Below are 19,812 nucleotides of genomic sequence, written 5' to 3'. Positions count from 1 at the left end.
AGTGGGGATTCGCCAACATCAGTGCCCTACATGCTGGAGGCAGCCAGATCCCCTCAAACTGGGCCGTGTCGTGACAACGCGGCGTGTCGCGACCACAGGGCGTGTTGCAAGCACGGCTCGGAGTGCTCCACTAGCAGCCATGCCGTGCCGTGCCGGGTGCGAGCCGGCCAGCCGGGGAAGCGGCCGGCTCATTGTGCCGCCCGCCCGCCCCGTCGGGGGCTGGGCTGCACCGGCAGGGCCGGGCAGCACCGGGCCGCGCTCCAATGGGCGGCGGGGGGCCGGGCCGGGCGGCCCGCCCCTCTCCGCGTCCTTATAACCAGCGAGAGCGGGACGCTCCGCACACGGCGAACCGAGCGGAGTTAGTGCGGCGCTGCTGGTGAGCGGACCTGCTGCCCGCCGGAGCCCCGGATCGGTGCGTACCCGCGCGGGCAGAGCCCGGCTCCCCGTCGCGGCCGCGGGGCGGTGCGCAGGGGCGCCGCGGTGCGCGCCGCGCAGAGCTTTGTCCGCCAGTGGCGGGCGGGCGGCCAGCAGCTCGACTACCAGGGAGGGTGCAGCGTGGTGCCTTCCTGCCGGGGCGAAGGTGGGGGTGCTCCGGGATCCTCGGTCGGAGCCAGCTTGGACGGGAGTGGGAAGTGGTGCTGTCCCCGGAGCCTTGCCCTGAGCCGTGTGTCGCCTTGCAGGGGCCTGGAGCTATGGCTGAGCACATGATGATGTCCATGAGCCACGGTGGCACCGGGCTGCAGAGCTACCGCATGGGGGTGAGTGGGCTACAGGGACCCCCGCAGCATGGGCAGCATGTGCTGAGGACGCTGCCTGCCGCCAGTCAGATGATGTCCTTCGGAGGGGCTGGCATGGATGGTGCGATGAGGCCGAGACCCAACCTCAGCGGACAGATGGGCCACCACCAGATGCAGAATGCGATGATGTTCAATGGGCCAAGTCAGCAGCAGCAGTACATGGGGCCAGTGGGCACCCAGCAGCTAATGGCTAGCATGCACCTACAAAAACTCAACACCCAGTACCAGGGTCACCCACTGGGTATGAGCAATGGGCCCATGGGGGCTGGTGCCCAGCAGTACAGAGTGGGGCCAAGCCAGCACCCAGGCATGCAGCATATGCCCTCACCAGCGCTGACCTTGAACGTTATGGACACTGATCTCATAGATGAGGAGGTCTTGACATCCCTTGTCCTGGAACTGGGGTTGGACCGGATTCAGGAGCTGCCAGAGCTATTCTTGGGACAGAACGAGTTCGACTTCATTTCAGACTTTGTTAGCAAACAGCAACCCAGTGCCATCAGCTGTTGAGGGGCTTTGAGCTCCTCCTTGTGTCTTGGTGGTTTTGAGTTTGTTTCTAACTTCCTCCTTCACCTGCCGTCCTCCTCCCTTCCCTTGCCTTCCCTTGTCCTGGATTCCTGACCTCCCCAGAGAGACAATCATCGGACACTGGCTTGCAATGGATTGCTTTTCTGTTCCGTGTGGTTTTTCATTTGGGCGTTCCTGGGGAGGGGGTGCGCACCCCAAACAGAGCAGATCAAGAGCTCTTGCTGTAGACCTGCCTCTAAATGGCATTAACAGGATTTCTGGCTTAAGTAGAAATAATGGACTTATAACTTTCCACAACTAGGCTTTGCGCGCAGGAAGCAACGGGCAGCTGGCAGCCCTGCCGGTAGCTGGATTTGCTCAAGGATTCTGTGGTGCCAGCGAAGTTGAAGGATCCCCTGAGAGAGGATTGCCTCCCTGGTGCATGGTTTGAACCAGTTTCCCCTTGCAAACATGGGTGGGGTTGGATATTTGTTGGGACTTTTTACTGTGACAGTAAATAGGTCTTCAGTCTTGTCTGTTCAGCTCGGAGAGGGGGCACTTCCCCTCCAGCAGCTTTTTACTAACTGGCTGAGCAAAATAAAGTATGCCTTGGGGAGGGGTGTGTGTCTGTGCCTAAATGTTCTTTGTGGAACTTCAGATCTCCGACCTGTACAGCTGATCAACTGTAAAATTTACAAAGTGTTTGAGGCTTATTCAGGCAGAAGGCTTAAAGCTGCAGTCTAGCTCCACTTTTTTCCACCTCTGAAACCAAATAAAGACCGTGTAACTGTATATTCCAGATCTAATCTTATTTATTTTTCCTATGATTATTTATTTGCAAGGGCTTCTTTCGTTATTTGGCTTTGCTGGGAAGGATGCATGGAGAGTACTGCAGCTTTAAGATGCTGGCTTCAAAAAAAGAAAGCCTGGGATAGTTCTCAAGCTGCTCTGCAGATAGTCACTTCAACCTGGGATCTTTATGCTGAACACATAGGACTGTAAATCCAACACCTTTCTGAATGTGATTAAGATGACTCGATTTCTAATTCCCTTACTCGGAAAAGGTTAAATGTAAAAGCTAGTGGGGTTTTGTTTCCTCTGCTGTCTCTTGTTTCCAGGCCCTGTGGAAAGCTCCTGTTAACTCCTAGTTGCTGCTGCCCCCTGCTGCTGCCAGCTCCTGGCAGCTGTCACTCAACAGCCAAGTGAGACTGTACAGATGAATTTGCAAATAAAAGCTGAAATATCTCCAGTGTGCATTTGTTTAGTGCTCATCTCTGGCCCAGGTGTAGTGGGGTGTCAAGAACTGGGGAGAGTTTTCTTCGTTCCCATCAGTGGGCTGTGGATCCAGTCACCAGTGTCCCCTCCTGACAGCTAAGTTGTAACGATTGGGTTTCTAATTTATTGCTTTGGACTAAGTCAATCCTCAAAGTGTGGCTGGGAAGATGAGATGCTCCTCTGTACTGAAGGCAAATTCCTAACGTGGATGGTGCTGCCCTGTTGCGGAGCGGCTGCTGTTGCTTGCAGCCCCGCTGCTGGCGGAGCCGAGGCGCTCGGGCAGGTGGGTGGTGATGTCTTACACTTCTTCCAGACCGAGTGCAACTCTGATGGCTGAGCTGCAGCTCTGCTAGGAGTTCTCTGCTGCAGCTTTCTATACCACAAAGGCTCTAAAAATCAACACAGCCTTTGATTTCCAGAGCTTAAGCTATTTTTTTTTTTTTAAGGGTTCCCTGCCAGTCTTTTTGCAGAGTTCAGGAATATTCCCATGTGTCTCTTTCCTGCCCTGTAGCAGTGGGACTCCAGATGCTGGTATTGGAGTGTCTGGATAACTTTGACCACACTTTGGATTGCCTGTCAGTGTTCCCTGGCCTTATTCCTTGCACAATTCAAGAGCAAGTGTTGAAGTCCTGTCCTATGCTTTTGGTGGTTTTGCCTGTGCAATCTGGAGAGCTGATCAAAAAATAAATGACAGGGCTTGTGTCGGAGATGGAAGAGCCCTGCTTGGGCTGTCAGCTTTGTGGTGATGGGCTCTTTGAGACCTGGAAGAGCTTTGCTTTCCTGTGCATCTGCAGGATAGCAGATGGCTTGGTCAGCAGGTTGTAGGTAAGCAGCAAGGAGTTGGCAACTGGATTTATTTCTTAGAGTAAAAATAACTGAACCCCAAAATGAACAGGCATGTTGTCAGCTGGTGGTTGTGGAGGAGCAGGCTGTGTGACACACCATTGTGGCCTACAGTGTCTCAGCTACAAGCAGGGAGCTATGGCCAGCTCATGGATGTAGGATTGTCAACTTGAGCAATTTGAGGTTTCCCAGGAACAGGAAATTTGATGCAAACTTGACAGAGGAACATGTCTGCATCCTCTTGGAGGGCTGTACAGTGCACTGGGAAAGGGGCTGTTGATTTAAGTCGGAGCAGGGGAGCTGATATTACTAGAAATGTGGAGTGACTGTGGGGTCCCAGTCAGGATTTTCTTGGAGTCTGTCCTTGCAGGCTCAATTGAGGTTATTTCAATATCAGCTTTCATACAAATGTGAACTTCAGAGCAGGAATGAACTCCTCAGGTGTGTTACCTCTTCATCTCCTCAAAAGATACTGTTACTTGTGGTCAGCCTCTATGATTTCCTAGATAACCCAGACCAAAAACACTTTATGATTTCAGCTACTGACCTATTGCTTCTGGCTAGATTAGACTGGATGGGTTCAGTCATCGCCTCCTTTCTAATGCCTTCTAGCTTTAGGTGCAGGTTGGACCACCCTTCTTCATGCTGCCTGCTTTGTATCCCCTTCATTAGGCACACAGACCCACTACAGCAGTACGAGCTGCAGCTTGGATGGCTTTCGTTCTCCTTCTCCACTCTGCTTTACGGTACAGCCAGCCTGTCCAGGTCCCCTGGCAGGGTGGCCGCCACCACCCAACGAGCAGAGGTGCCAGGTGGCACAACAGGGAGACCCAGCTACTCGGGTCTGCAGACGAGTTTCTCGAAGTCAACCAAGACCACCAAAAACACAGCAGGGCTGAGCTCTGGTTTTCCCATCTAGCTGACACTGACCTCTCTAGCTGGCAACAGGCAGGAGGGCAGCAGGGTGATGCTCCGAAGCACGGGTATCCATAGGGGTCTGGCAGGCACCACAGAGCGCTGCAAACGGTTGCTGAATGACAGTGCCCATCAGTTTGGGAGCTCTGAGGATATAAGTGAACTCACGTGAAGAGTTTGTGTTTACAGACGACAGCTGGGAAGCACCTCTCTGACATACTGGGAGCCTGTTTTCTGCATTGGGGAAGAAGAAAGTTTCTCCCACTTCACTGCCTAGTCCAGACGGGATGGCTGGGACACAACCACCCTGTCTCCTCACCTGGGCTGCATCCTCTGTTATACTCCTAACAGATTTTAAAGATATTCTTGTGAAGGCCAGGTCTCAACACAGCCTTTGAGAGCATGTGAGTGTGAAACTACAGAAATACAAGGCGTTTCTCTACATCTGTGTCTCTGACCACATGTGCTCTCAAGGTGATGAAGTTTGCTGATAATGCTTGGTGATTCAGAGTAGCAAAGATGAAAGTCCAGTGCAAAGATCTGGTAAAGGATCTGCTAATAGTGAGTGACTGGGCAATACGATGAGCAATGAGTGGTAAATATGAAATTATATGTGTAGAGTTGATCTTTCTTGACTTCGCACACAGTACTGGGCTCTAAACTAGCTACAGCCACTCAGGAAAGATCTTAGTGTTAAAATGAATGTTCCTGTGAAAAATTTCAGCTTTCTATTCAGGAGCCAGACAAGCAAAGGGAAGGTTAGAAATCAGTAAGAGAGGAATAGAAAGCAAAATCAAACACTGAATGCCCTACAGCATCAATACACAATTCAGCAGCATCCTGTGCGCTGCCTACGCTAGCACACTGTCCAAAATTCTGGTCTGTTCATCAGAAAAATGATAACGTAAAACTAGAGAAACTGTAGAGAAAGAGGAAACAATTGAGGCAGACCAATGTTGCTAAAAAGAAGTCACAAGATAGACAGACTTCTCAGGAAGGAGAAGGCTGGGTAACAGAGGTTTATACAATAAGCAAAAGGGGAAAGTGGCTAGGGAATTATTTTCCCCAGGTGTAATGGAAGATATCTGTTGATCTCTGCAAATTTAGGTAGCAGGGGCCAGGTTCAAACCCGAGTGAACAGAGGTATTTCTGCATGCAATGTGTATCTCAAACAGTGAAGCTCTTTCTGACAGTGTGGGAGGTACACGAACACTTGTGGGGGTACATGAACTCTTCTGTATGACCAAAAAGCCAGTTGACTGTTACGAACTGTTAAGAGTGGGCCAGAGAACATAGGAGAGGCCATCGCTGCATGCCATTGTGTGTCTGCATGGCTGCTTGGACACTATGTGCTGTCCTTGCCCTACCATCTTCCTGGCTCAGAGAGGATGGAGTGGAAATTGAAAAGGTTCAGAGAAGGGCAACCAGGATGATCAAAGGTGTGGGGCAGCCTCTGTCCGAGGTCCCCCTAACCACAACTCTTCAGAAAGTATCTGAGAAGGGATGCAGTTGTTCACTCTTCTTCCCATGCAAACAGTAAAGCACCAAAGGAGACTGGCAAGTTGCAGGTTCAAAGCAAGTTAAAGGAGGTGGGTTCTTCCACAATGAATAGTTGAGCTGTAGGACTCCCCTCCACAAGATGTTGTGGATATGTGAGGTTGCTGAGGGTTTGAGGGATGGCCAGTCAAGTTGCCAGAAGAGAAATCCATGAAGGGACCCATGAAGCACATTAAAATTATGTCTGGCCTAGGAGGTTGCAAGAGCAACAGAGTGTTAAGGGCTGGAAAACTGGCCAAACATGCAGGATCATGTGTGCTTGCCTTGTGCCTGTGTTCTGCTGAACGCATCTACTGAGGTCAATGTTGGAGACAGGATATGAAACTATGTCAGGTCTTTTGGCCTGACCTAGGACACCTTTGATGCTGCAGAATGTGATAGGTGCTGAGTGGCTACTAAAGCGCAGATAGACAAAAGACCTGGGGGAAAAAATCCACCCCAATAAAAAGATCCTGTTTCTGAGTCCAGAGATCTTTGAGCCACAGATCACCCAGTGCTGGAGAGCGAACCTGGGAAAGACCACGGCAAGTGTGCCAGCATCCCCTCTGCCCCAGGCACTGCTGTCAGCCACGGGTCAAGGCAGTGCTGTGCACCTCAGAAACCTGTGGTCTGACCAAGCCTGGGGGGTTACCCATCTGCCTGTGTACCCATTCTCACTGGCCATAACTGGAAATTTGGGCATGAGCCAGAATAACACTGGTCCCATTTGCAGCCAAAGGAATTGAGAACAAGTGAGAACTGCCATGGAAAGTCAAGCTAAAAGCCCATCTAGCCCTACCTACTCTCTGGAATTGGGTAGTCGGGGGGAAATTTAAGAAATCAAGTGATTGTACATGGTCTTTCTCACGATGCTCCTTCATGACTACAGAAAGTAGTGGTCCAATGAGTTCTGAGCCACAGGTTGTTTTTACCATGTTAAATATCTGTCTGTGGACCTACCCACCCTATACCTGCAATCACTTTTTAATTCATAGATACGTTTTACTTCAACAATATCTTGTGTCAATGAAATCCACAAGGGAGTTATGAAAATGTAATCAAGCTCTTCATAAGAAGCTTAAGCTCTGTACGCTCCTCTTCATGGTAAACCTATCACCCTTTCACTTTGTTGGATGTCCCCTACTTCCCAATCATTAGATACACGGAAGAAATTCTTCATTATGAGGGTGGTGAGGCACTGAACCAGGTTGCCCAGAGAAGTTGTGGCTGCCCCATCCCTGGAAGTGTTCAAGGCCAGGTTGGATGAGGCTTTGAGCAAACTGGTGTAGTGGAAGGTGTCCCTGCCCATGGCAGGGGGCTTGGAACTAGATGATCTTTAGGGTCCCTTCCAACTCATACCAGTCTATCATTCTTGGTCACCTTCTCCACACTAGTAATGGTTTTATAGCTCCTGTGATGTTCCCTCCTGAGTTTCTCCCCGTTCAAGAATCAATTTGTGTTGTAAATTGTTGTGGTCACCTTTTTCTGTCCTGTCTCTAGTTTTACAGGATGGAGGAGGGAACAGCACTGGTTTAAGCCATAGATGTGTCATGGATTTCTCCAATGCTGTAATTAGGTCTGGCTGTTCTATATTTCAAACATTCATCATAGAACCACAGAAAGATTTAAACTGAAAGGGACCTTTGGAATTCACTCAGTCCAACCTCCTGCTCCAAGCAGGACCACATTCAAAGGTAGAGCAGGCTGCTCAGGGCCTTGCCCAGTAAAATTTTGAAAACCTCAGAGAATGGGATTACTCCAGACTCTTGTTTCAGTGCTGCACTGCTCTCATTTCTTCCCTAATTTCTCCTTTTCCAGTTGGGTGCTGGCTGGCACAGGCACTGAAACCTAATGTTTCCAGAGATCTGTATGCAGGGACTCCAGATATCTCTCCCAAGTGATAATACCGTACTTGTAGCCACCTTTGCATGTACTGGCAGGGTTCTCTCTCCTACGAGCATTCTTGGCATAGGAGATGGTGGGTGGCCACCTCTGCATCTAAAATACAAGGGCAATTGTTGCCCAAATACCCATGTTCCTAAAAACTGCACTCCAGCACCATCCCTTGGTTCCCCCACCAGCTCAGACACTTCCCAGGGGCATCCTCAATAAAGTCATTCTCCCATCGACATTGCAGCTGCCAGCTTGCACAGACTGATGCCATCGTGCCATGAGATGTTCCTCCCCCTTTGCTGCCTTCTGAGGTGCTACAATACTGTTTCCTCCCTGAGTCTCCCATCAATGAACCTTCCTCCCTGCACCCCTCCACCCTGGCCACATCAGCTTCAGGAGACAGTGCTCCACCTGTGAGATCCTGGATGACTTCTGTCGTACGACATGTATTCAAGGGACAAGCAATCATACCTGTGACATTCAGGGTGATACTTTCCTGAGCTCAAGGCTGGATTTCGTTTTAGTTTTAGGGCTCTGTTTCTCCATCACTCTTTTAAACCCAATATCACTGGATGTGCCTCAGAAATTTGGAGTGAGGAGTCCCATCTGCTCGTCTTCTCCATGATGCCAGGCCTCTTCATCGTGGGAGCTCACAGTTTCTGCATCCCTCTCCCCGCAAGCCTTTAGAAAAACCTGTTTGAGTTTTCTTGATCATGAAGTAGAAGGAGTAGGCTTTGCTCTGCTTCTCTGCAGCACATTTCTGGGCTGCAGTTTATTCCTACTGAAGACAGCCAGGATGACAATACAATTTGTTCTTGAGGCATCTTGTCTTTGCTGTGTGTCCTCTGGACTACCAGAGAGGTGAGGAAGAAAGGGGATTTTGCAATTTACTTCATCCTCAAGCTACAAAACACTTTTACTAAGAACTACTCAGGCAAATAGCTTTCATATTGTTGTCTCAGATGTGGTTTTCTCCTCTAGCCACATTGTAGATTCTCCTAGTCAAATACTGATGTCGTGTAAAAATAAAACTATGGCTGTGTCTGATGTCATCCTGTGCAGTTCCCAAACCAAATCACAGCACTTGCCTCAAGAGGTGAGCTGGGCGCTAAGGACGCCTCTCACACAAACATTGGCACCACACCTGCAGTAGGGTTTAATGCAATGCTCTGCACATTAGCTCCAGTCCTGTCTTACAGGTAAGTCCTCCCTCCTTTCCCAGCTCTCCTCCTAGGCTACATGGCAACAGACAGAGGCAGATATCAGCTGTTGGGCCGGTGCCTCCTGAGGAAAGTATTACCCCACCACCTCCAACTCCATCACGCTTTGTTTGGACAGCACTGAGACACTGGATTATTGCCTGTTAGCACGGGCTCCCTGACAATAGCATTGCCTCACTGCACTGTCAAGGAAAAAGACCAATTTGGGTAAAAGAAGCCAACAGCAAACAGATGACAAAGACCCCCACAGTTGCCACTGTGGCAGAACCACTTTGGCTTGGTGTGGGATTGCAGCCTGTCCCCAAGGGGACCAAGCAGGGCATCCAATGTACCAGGTGCTTTTATCGCTCACAGCAGAAACTAGAGTTAAGCCTGGTTATGTGAATGCCAGAAACATTTGTGTCGTTCCCTCTTCGGGATCCTCAGGCCACAAGCTCCTGCTGATGAGGATGTCTCCGAGATGCATGGTGTTACCTGCCTGAGAGAAGAAGAGTCAATGACCTCTTCCAAGGCATAGATCAAAACCAGTTCCTGAGTCCCTTAGCATCTCCAGAAGTCCTCTTTCACATGTCCTACTTTAGACACGTAGTCCACTCACCACTGAATATCAGCTATCTCCTCCTTGGTGCTGAGGTCAGAATGGAGGATAAGAAGTTCCTGCTCCCACAACCCCACCTGCGCCACCTCTGATGCTGAAGCTCCCAGTGAGGAACCAAGAGGGGCTCTCTGTCCCACTCCTGATGCTGCTAAGTCAGTAAGAGAAGTGAAGCCACACAAAATTTGGGCCACTAGTCAGAGAGCCGTGGCAGTTGAAATACATTGAATCCAGCCTGACTTTCCCTTTGCAAATTACTAGGATCAGCTCACAAGTCCCATATCTTTTTCCATAACCCAACTTGCTGAGCAGCAGCTTTGTGTCACAGTGAGGTTCCGGCACAGCTCAGGCTGAGCTTTGCAAACCAGCAAGAGGAACCAAGGGAGCTAAAACTGTCCCAACACAATGGCCTGCAGCGTGTTCCCATCTCCAACCATAGACATTGCTACTAACAAGTTATTTGCTGCACTAACTCTTTTCCATCTTACTTTGTAAATCTCTTTCCAGAATACACTGGACCAGGTAAGGTATTTCCCTCTGTGGGCAGAGGTGGCTTTCTGACCCATTATGCACGTTCTCCAATATGTGCTTAAAACTGAGCTTTACCATGGCACCTCTCTGCAGCTGAGGAGAGGGAGCAGTTAGAGTCCAGGGAATGGGTAGCGTTGTTGCTAGGTGTTCCCAGTCCCACTGCTGGTACTCACATCTCCTCTGCTTCCAGAGCCCCAGAGCGTACGCCTGATCAGATCCACAGTCAAAAATCCGTCTTGTAGGGAAAAAATCTGTTGGTTTGAAGATAAATTCTACTGAAAATTCAAAACAAGGCATGGGACAAAAATAATTGCAATGCACACACATTGGGATGTGCACACACATCCTCTCCACAAGACTAATGCCACATGATGGCAGATTTCATCCGTATGTAGGTGACAACAGATAGCCTGTAAGAAATAACAGCATTCCCAGAGCTATGGGATGCAGCAGACATCAGGTCAAGTCTTACTTGGATTTCTTCAAAGAAGGAAGGTCTAAAAGAGAATTTGGTAAACCTTAAAATAAAATATGTTGTTTGTAATTTCTCAACAGGATTGTCAGAGACTAGGAGGAGCCTCTAGTACTGTTTAGACATCAGCAGTGCTGCTTTTCAGATATGATTTGGGATACCTTTGGGGCCTATCACATCTGGAGATAGATATATATAGATATATGGATAAAAAGGTTTGGGAACCTGGAGTTAATGTGTTACAAATCATCTTATTATCTGCTAGATTTGGCCTCAAAAACATCATGGAAGATGTTTTAGTCCAGGCAAGACTATTGAAAACACCAGTGGATGTCACAGTCCCGGACCAAGAAAAGTATTTTTTGTTCTGTGCAGTTTAAGATGTCTTCAAGTATATAAACCTCTTTGAGAGGTGCAAAAGGAACTGAGAGTCATACTAGACATACAGAAAATCCATTGCAACACCAAATTTCCAAACATTAGCAATTTCAAACAGTATTTTGCATCCTAAATTTCCTAGTCCATTTCTCAATTACATGGTTTTCCCAATAAGACAGCAGAAATGAAACCATGAAGGCAACATACCACCATGAACACATGAGCAAAAACATCAATGCATGAACAGATCCAGTTCTCTGCTAAGGGAACTGGAAATTTTCGTGCAATAAAATCATGAAGCATCACTTTGTTTCTTTCAGAGAAAGAAACTGACTGGTTTTGCTTTGAGAATGATCCAGATTCTTCCACCAGCATATGAGACAGTCACTTCCTCAGAATATAGGAGTTTTGTAGACACTAGTGCCGAGGCACTAGAAATCCTCTAAAAAACCTCTTGCTGTGTATCCTGCTCTCTGCTGGGCTGCTCAGTAGATACAGCACCCTGGGACGGAGGGGTGGAATTGGCAATTCAGGCATTCCAATAAAGGCAGAGGAGGGATGGAGCCCTGGCAAGTGCACACAGCTTTGACAAAGCAGCCACCCGCCTTCGTGTGGGAGGCTGTTCTGCATCTCAGGGGCCAAGCCAGGTCCTTCTGTGGACTTCAGCAAAACGATACAACAAATGATCCAACTTTGAGAGAAAGGCTGATCCCAGGTTCGAGTCTGAAACTGCTGGCAGGCACCTTGAGAAGATGCCTAAAGAGGCAAGAGTCCTTCACTCAGACACAGGCTGCTGTGATCCTGGGAAAAAAAAATGCAGCTTCGTGAACAGGCACCAGCACCAAGTGCGCATGAGAAACATCATATACCTGCTGGCCCTGGAATGACATCTTTGGTGACATGACTCTTCTTTTCCAACTTAAAGAGGTTTCTGAGAGAACTGCTTTCATGTTCTTTGTTGATAGCTGTGAGAAGAAGAGCTGCAGTCCCAGCCCTATCCTACATGTGCTAAGCATTGGCTTAGTGGGGGAAGAGATTGGTGGCTCTACCAAAGGATGCTAGAGGCTTTCTTGGTTTCCTCCATAAGAGCCAAATCTTTAAAAGGGAGGACTTTGGGCTTTTCAGGAAATGGCAGAAGCAGGCCAGGGTGTTTCTGGACCCCCTTCTTTCTTATTTAGAATAAAAAGTGTCTGCCTGGTGCACTGGATTGTGAGGGCTGGTGTGACCTACACAGGACTGCCATGGCACTAGGTAGGGGTGAGAAAGCCAGAGGTGGACAAAGGTCTCAGATCTTAGATCTGCAGCTGAAGCACCCTCCTTCAGCCACAGTTATACACACCCAGCGGCAGCCTGGGGCTGACCATGTCCTTGTCTCCTCCTTTTCCCGACTTCTGCCGTCAGTGGCAGTGCCATGTGTGAGGGATTCCCTGTGCTCAGGCACACCTCATTGCTTCGATACACCGCATTCAAAAAGCAACCGGCTCCTTTCCCTCTCCTGGCTGCCTCTGCGAGCCACCACGGCTGGGCTTCACCTGCTACACCAGCAGCAGGGCAAAGAACCAGGCAACAGGTCTGTGCTGGGAAAACAGAATGAGAAATAAGTAACAATTCACCCCCTTGTTATTAACAATGCACCAAATTAAATTTGGAGTCACAAAAGGGCAGATTTAGCCCTTTGCAAAACACGGGCTCCTCAGGTAGGAACCAGTACTCGGTGAACAGCAGCGTCCATGGGGAAGGGCTGATAAACACACATCTCTGATGCATCACACAAAGCATCACCATGCTACTCAGGACTGGGGGCAAAGTGGGGTGCCCTCCTCCTGCACCATCCTCACCAGTCTTTGCACAGAGACGCACAGCGGTGGTGTTGGGGGGAAGCTCAGCTGTAGCCCACCACAGCTCATCTGCATGTCCCTGTGGATCTGGAGGAGTCAGCCCAGGGCTCAGCACACAGATACACAGATGAGGCTCTGAAGGCACTGGCTCGCTGTTTCGTCTGTCTTTTGAGTCAGCAGCTCTGTGTATTCTCATGTCTCTGGATCCTGAGGAAGGACACCACGGTCAAGAAGACCAGTGGAGAGGGGCTGCACATCGCTCCCTAGAGCCAGGCAGGCTGGGGTCTCTTGAGGATGCTACTGTGGAGTACGCACAGGGAGCAGTCCCACTTTGCTGAACCCAAGCCCCTCACGCAGCGGGGATTCCCAGGAGCTTCCACGTGTGCCTGCATGAATGGGGATTAGGGAAAGCAGCTCTTTGCCAAATCCGGGTGATACTCCAGAGACAATGGACTAAGCCCATAGTAAAGGCTTTGCAAGTGACTGCTTTTGCCAGCATCTGATCGCAGCCCAATTCCCAGTTCAGCCTTTGCCCTGAAGGAGGGGGGAAGAGGGGCTGATCTGCACCTCAAGTCTTTGCAAACACACTGTTGTTTAGCAAGTATAGTAGGTTACTCTATGGTCCATCTCTCAGCAGGATTTGAAGGCTGAGGGTCTCTTCTGGGGCATGTAGTTGTTTATGGCACATTACAACACTCACGATTTTCAGATGCTGGTTACAGTCTGCCGTTAGGTTGCTTCATAATTGCTACACCAAGGTATGGACCAAGTCCTGCTTTTCCTGTTTCAACTGTAAATACAAAAGACAGTTGATTGCAGTGCATTATAGCGAGTTGAGAAAGGTTTTGACAAGTCAGCCAAGTCCTGTTGTCAGTTGTATACACGTGGCTACGAAGCACTGGGACCTTTCAGTCTGCAGGCGGCTGTGCTGCATCCTGCAGCCTCCAGATGAAAGACTGTTTCCTTTCCAGATTCACTAGAAATATCCGCGACTTCACATTTCCAGGGAATTCTGCAAGTTCAATCTGCTACAGAAGTCCATGACCTGCTCGCGACCAGTGAAATACCAAGGTGGTGAAGAGACCTCAATTCAAGTTTTCTCCCACTGTATTAGCTCTGAGCCACGTGTCCATCCTCACTACTCCAGCTGTGTTTGGTGTGCAGAGCCACACTGAAATCCGGCTCTCCCTGCATGTCTGGAGAGCCGTGTAGTGTGCCCCATCTTCTCCTGGTCCCTCTGCACACCTGTTCCTTTCTCCAACAGCACCAAGACAAACATCAGAAGGGGACAAAGGGATTTATTTCATTCTCTCATTCTCAGCCAAACTCCTGTGTATTGTTTTGCTAGGCAAACTGGTCTTCTGTGCCAGGCTACTAAGAGCTGTGACCAAAAGCTACCACATCACTACAGGTGGAAAAATCTGAGTAATACTTAAGTGCTGTACTATGAGCAGTGCCAAGGGCAAACCTTGTTTGCAAGGGAGGCACAGCTAGGCCAGGGAAGGAGCAGTAGCTTTAATAATTAAACCTAGTCCTAGCCTCCTCAGAGTTTCTGGTGGGCTCAAAAGAGGATCTTAGTGTTCCTGGAGGAAGAGGAGCCCAGTACTGCCCCACAGAGCCACTGGCCTGCTGGAGCAAGACGGAGGTAGGAAAAGTGTTGCACAGCACCCCTACACAGTCACACTAGGTAAAATCCTAAAAAAGGCATCTCATGGTGATGAGATTCAAAGATGCCTATTTCTCTCCTTTGACAGGGAAGCAAAGCTAGCTAAGGCTTGGGGGCTATGTTTTAGGCATCTCAGAGCAGACAAATCCCACCTCAAGTGTGTGCATGTGAACACTGAACTGTTCAGCAGCTTAGAAAGATACGGCTGAAACTGCTGCCCATTTCTGCCTGCACACCACAAGGATCATGCCCTTTGCACAAGTACAACTGTTTCATGTGTTAAAGGCGTGACTGCCAAAATGACTGATTTCTCCTGCAAAGCCTTTACAACAATACAGGGCCATGAAGAGCACCAACTGCACAGCCAAAGTGTTTAGGGCTGAATTAGACACTCACAGGAGTTTGGTAACTCCAAAGAGTTATTAAAAGCTGGCGGTGCTGTAGCGTGCCCCCAGCAGATGGTCAGCAAGATCTGCTCTATTCACTCCTGTCTGAAGGATCTCTGGGTGAATTCAAGGCAGTGAAAGAAGAGCTGCAAGAGTCCCTGCCCCCTTGCAAGAGAAGCCTCGCACAGCAGGCCGTTTATAAATAGCCAGTTTCAGGAAAAGGCACTTTCCGTTCTGGTGTCAGTACGCTGTAAAGAATAAACAGCTTTCAGAGCTGAAAAAAGCCCTCCTTATCTTCTCAGCAGGCAGAACCCTGCATCTGCCTCCCCGTGCTCAGCAAGCTCAGGCATTCAGGGCATGGCAGCCCGCAGGAGCCCCCTTGGCCTGGCAGGGAGGCAGGCAGGGCACCCTGCGTCGCGTCCTGCACAGAGGTGTTTGCTGCAGTTTTTACAGGGCCACCAGGCAGAAGGAAGACTCGTTAAAGCAGGATGTTCAACCATTTCCCTCATGTCTGCGCTGCTGACCTAGTTTATGGGATCTCAGCAGAACAACGAGAGGCTCGAACACGCTGGAATAGTGCTCATGGTGCTTCTCATTAAAGCCCCTTACTGCACTTCCACAAACCACCCGAGCTGGACCACGGGCTAAAATCCATAGTACACCATGTGAAAAACAGATAGGTGAGTTCTGTGTTGTGGTGTCAAGAGTGGCAGCGACAGAGCAAGGAGCAAAGGGAGGGACACCGCGGCTTCCGCTGAGCACAGGCAGCCCAGTCCGGCAGCACCAGGTGGGAAATGCTTTAAGGACCCAATTTAAGTCAAATTAGCTCTCAGACCTTTCTAGTAAAGACGAAGTTTCTGGGATCTTGGCACTTTCTAAAGAGCACACCCTCACCTTCCCTTTGGTCTTCATCCCTGGGAGCCCAGGACTATTGTGATGCCCAATGCAAAGTGGGACAGGAGGTTTTTCCCATTCTTAGGGTGGAGCAGAGGCAAAGCCCCACAGACAGCTGGGTCCGACTCCACACCAGGGCCTTACACTCGGCTCTCTGCAGTAGCTGGTGTAAAGCAGAGGAGAATCGGGATATGGTGCAAGGAGCCCTTCCTCCCCATCCCAGCATGGCTGTCCCCAGCCGAGGAGAGACGAGCGGGTGCTGGGGGCTCAGGGGCCATCACTGGCGACAGCAGCGCCCGGGCACGGGCACCGCTCAGCAGCCTTGGTGCTCTGACAGCCAGCGAGGGCAGGAGGGGTCCCCAGCCCCATGGCAGCCAGGGCCACCCCGGCCACCCCGGGGCCACCCGGGCTACCCCGGCGCCACCCACGGGGCGCTGCTGCCCCCCGGCGGCACTGGCCCAGAACCACAGCCCATGGAGATACTTCTGTTGCTTTAACTCCTGCAAAACTCCTTTTCTGCCCCATGAGCTCCCCATGTCCCATCTCCCCCGCCTCCCTTGGAGCAGAGCTGATCCTGGTCCGCCCGTCGCTCTGCTGGCACTGGCACTTCATGCATTGGGGACATCCCCACCAAACTGCTTACCAGACCAGGAAGCTGCAAGTGCCTTCAGATGCTTTCTGTGCCCTGGGTCCAGGGAATCTAGACACACCAGGGAGCGGCAGCGTGGCCCACCACTGCAGCAGCACGGGGTCGGATCCGTGCACCTATTGTCAGAGAATGACAGTGTCTTGGTCGAAATCAGAACTCAGCTGACACAGGTCTCCGTTCTAGCTCTGCTGCAGACTCCCTGTGCAGTCTCAGACAAAACATTTAATCTCCCCTCTGTTCCAGTTTTCTGTCTGCTCAAGTGCTGAGTCCATGTTTCATAGAAGCCTTGTGATCCTTGTCCCTGTGCTCAGGTAACACAGGTATGGAGTGCACGGTAACCCATGCTGCTCTGCCCAGGAGCGCCCTTCCCCAAAACTCTCTTCTGTGGCCATGCACTAGGACAGAGCTGTAGCACTGAGCTCTACAGACGCTCAAAATCCTGCATCACCTGGCAGCACTGATAGGTATCAGTAAGTATAAGTAAGACAGTAAGGTACAGCTCAGGTAACATATCCGAGCAGGAATGAGTACATGAAGGCTAAAGATGTTTCCAGCGCTTCCCAACCCCACTTTTCCTTACTGCAGTAAGTCAGTAGGTACTGACCACATCCTCAGGGCAGATACACAGAAACTGTGGCAAGTCTAAGGTCCACTGAATCCACTGTGCTGCCTGCATCAGCAGCCACAACCCACTGCTCCAGCCAGAAGGAGAAGTGATTTGCCATGAGACACACCTTTGAAGAGCCTGTGCTTTGATGTGTGCAGCACAGCGACCCTGAAAGTGCCTCTGGATTATCTTTTGCTCTCATTGTCATCCCATCCTTTGCTAAGCATCCCCTAGTGACTTCCTACAGCTGTGAGGTCCCTAGGCATATTGCATGAATTGTTTTGAATTTCTATCAAATATCACCTTGTTATTGGTTCAAAACAAAATACAGACAATATTGAAAAATTTGTGGTTGACCAAGTTTTTCCAGCCCACTGTCCCTCCTGCTTCCCAGTCCTAGGACTGGTGACACGCAGATACAGCTGTGCTGCTCCAGGATCACACATTCCCCTGGGCCATCAAGCATCCCCCACCTCCCTGTCTGAGGGGAGTGCTGCTGTCCAGTTTGTGCAAGGTTTTCCAGTATAGGGAACCTTACTGACTTCAACAGTGAATTGTGATTTGTAAGAAAAAGTTTTGCCTTGTGCTGGCTCAGCTGTATAACATCATTGTTGTACCGATGATCTTGGATTGCTGCCTATGAACATCCAGGTCTTGTCCTGGGTTTACCATTGCTGGATAACATCTATGGCCTTATATTAAAACCATATAGGACATTTAGCACGCTCCTGCCCACCAGCACCCAGGCTGTTTCTGATTATATTGCCTGGCCACTGGAAAATAAAATAGCTAATGAATGACCAGAAAGCAAGGAGTTTCTCCTGAGGAGTGGGAGCATGCAGAAAGGTTCTCGCCCTTTCAGATGCTCAGCTCCTCAGAGCCTTTGTCTTCCTCATCAAGACTGCTGTAGCCTCTCCTGAAATAAATCAGAGCCAATAATCTTAATTTCTGCCCGGTGTGGAGACTAGTTATTGCTGTAAGCACAGCAGGAACAGAGAGGTCTCACCAAGCCACACCACGAGTTTGGTGGAGGGGAAGTGAGGCCTGGCTGAGTGCACAGGACACTCGTACACAGGCACCAAGACAGCTCTGCTGACGACTCCAATCTCCTGTTCTGCCCACACAGCCCACAGGTCAGTTCCTTCCCAAACTCTATTTCTAGACACTTTCCAAGGATTTTGAGGCCCTATAGAAATGAAGGCAGACTATCAAGTTTCTGCCATGGCTTGACATAGACACTCCTTTGTGCCATCATGTACCAGATAGTCAGACATGTTATCTCCAGTGCCCTGCTCTCTGCATCCCATCAGTGACAGTCATCAAAGCATGGGATCCTGGAGAGGAACTCTCCTGCAGAGCTCCAGCACCACCCTTTTCCTCCAGCATGGTCAGGGGGATCCTCCAACTCAGAGCAGTATAGATATGGCATGTCATTTGAAGACACAGCAGAAACACAGGTCATGCTTAGGTAACATATCCAAGCAGGAATGAGTACATGAAGCCTAAAGATGTTTCCAGGGCTTCCCAACCCCATTTTTCCTTACTGCTTAGATTCCAGGCTCTCCAAACATTGGGCTTCCCTGATCTGCTCATTGCCAGCCAGAGGCACTTCCACCTGGCAACGAGCTGCTGACTGAGAGCAATAAGTAACAATTGTGTGAAAAGTACTGTCAGAGCAGAACTTAATCCTGACAGGCAACTTGGTCATAGAATCACAGAACGGTTTGGGCTGGAAAGGACCTCAAAGATCATCCAGTTCCAACCCCCCTGCCATGGGCAGGGACACCTTCCACTACACCAGGTTGCCCAAAGCCTCATCCAACCTGGCCTTGAACACTTCCAGGGATGGGGCAGCCACAACTTCTCTGGGCAACCTGTGCCAGGGCCTCACCACCCTCATTGTAAAAAATTTCTTCCTTAAATCTAATCTAAATCATCATCATCACCTGCTTGCCTGCCACACATTGCTGTGTTCACTAGGAACGCCACTTTGCACCTATGCACATCTGTGGTCCCAGAACAAAACCCAGAAGGTAGAACCACAGCTTGCTGAGCTTCCAGGTATCACCTCGATTCTGATGACCCACAGTGCTGTTCTCTTTGTAGTTTTCCTCCTCTGTGTCCTCTCTGTGCTTCCAAATCTTCCTTTCGACTGACTGTAGTCTGTAGTGCATCCAACCAAGCAGACACAAGGTTTTCCACATCCTGTTTTCCTCTCCAGGGATCACTCCAAATTAGATTTGTCTTTGTGAAGTTCTTTGAAAGATCTTTGCCGACTCTGTCATGAATAGGCATTACAGGCACTCTGGACGTGCTTGTATTTCTCTTTCAGGATTGGATTTAGCCTGCGAAGATCCTAAATTCATGCTAACAGCTGGTGCCTTTTGTTACGGTGCTGCAGTAATGCAGTGCAGATAGCTCGGGTGTGGATCAGCCTGCCCTCCTTGCACATGTAGCTGCTCTCTGCCACCCACTATTGCTCCCCACTGAAGTTTCTTGGGGGAGGATTGCTCCTTCAGTCCCAGGAGAAATGTATCGTTGAGAAAGGACTAATCTTCCTTGGAGGGCCAGAGTGGCTTTAGATGCACCTGGAAACTAGAATGGATTCACACTGCAGAGTCTGTTGCAAGTGCAATCCCTGAAGGGCAGCAGCGAGCACTGGTGGAGGACACCGTGTGTGCCACAAGCTTCCTCGGACCCCAGAGATTCCCTCTTGCTCTGTGAGTCATTCCTCTTCTCTCTAGTGCCCACTTGGTCTGCAGGCTTTGTTTGTCCATAGATGGTTCTGTTTCACTGAAGAGGTGTGCAAA

General features: G+C 49.9%; 1 protein-coding gene across 1 annotated transcript; it reads left to right on the top strand.

The window, feature by feature from the left end:
- The first annotated feature begins 360 nt into the window (after positions 1-360).
- Positions 361-2,549, top strand: LOC104374698 (cbp/p300-interacting transactivator 3). The gene is made up of 2 exons (XM_086626158.1): positions 361-412; positions 681-2,549. The coding sequence occupies exon 2, from the start codon at positions 693-695 to the stop codon at positions 1,305-1,307; it is 615 nt and encodes a 204-aa protein (XP_086482284.1). The 5' UTR covers positions 361-412; positions 681-692; the 3' UTR covers positions 1,308-2,549.
- The last annotated feature ends 17,263 nt before the right edge of the window (positions 2,550-19,812 follow it).

The sequence above is a fragment of the Tauraco erythrolophus genome, chromosome 24, assembly GCF_009769465.1.
Source record: "Tauraco erythrolophus isolate bTauEry1 chromosome 24, bTauEry1.pri, whole genome shotgun sequence".
NCBI classification, from domain to species: Eukaryota; Metazoa; Chordata; class Aves; order Musophagiformes; family Musophagidae; genus Tauraco; species Tauraco erythrolophus.
The sequence above is the reverse complement of the archived record's forward strand: the minus strand, read 5'-3'. Positions and strand labels throughout refer to the sequence as shown.

Bases quoted from the DNA above. Each gene is read 5' to 3' on its own strand.
- LOC104374698 (XM_086626158.1), top strand. From the start codon at position 693: ATGGCTGAGCACATGATGATGTCCATGAGCCACGGTGGCACCGGGCTG.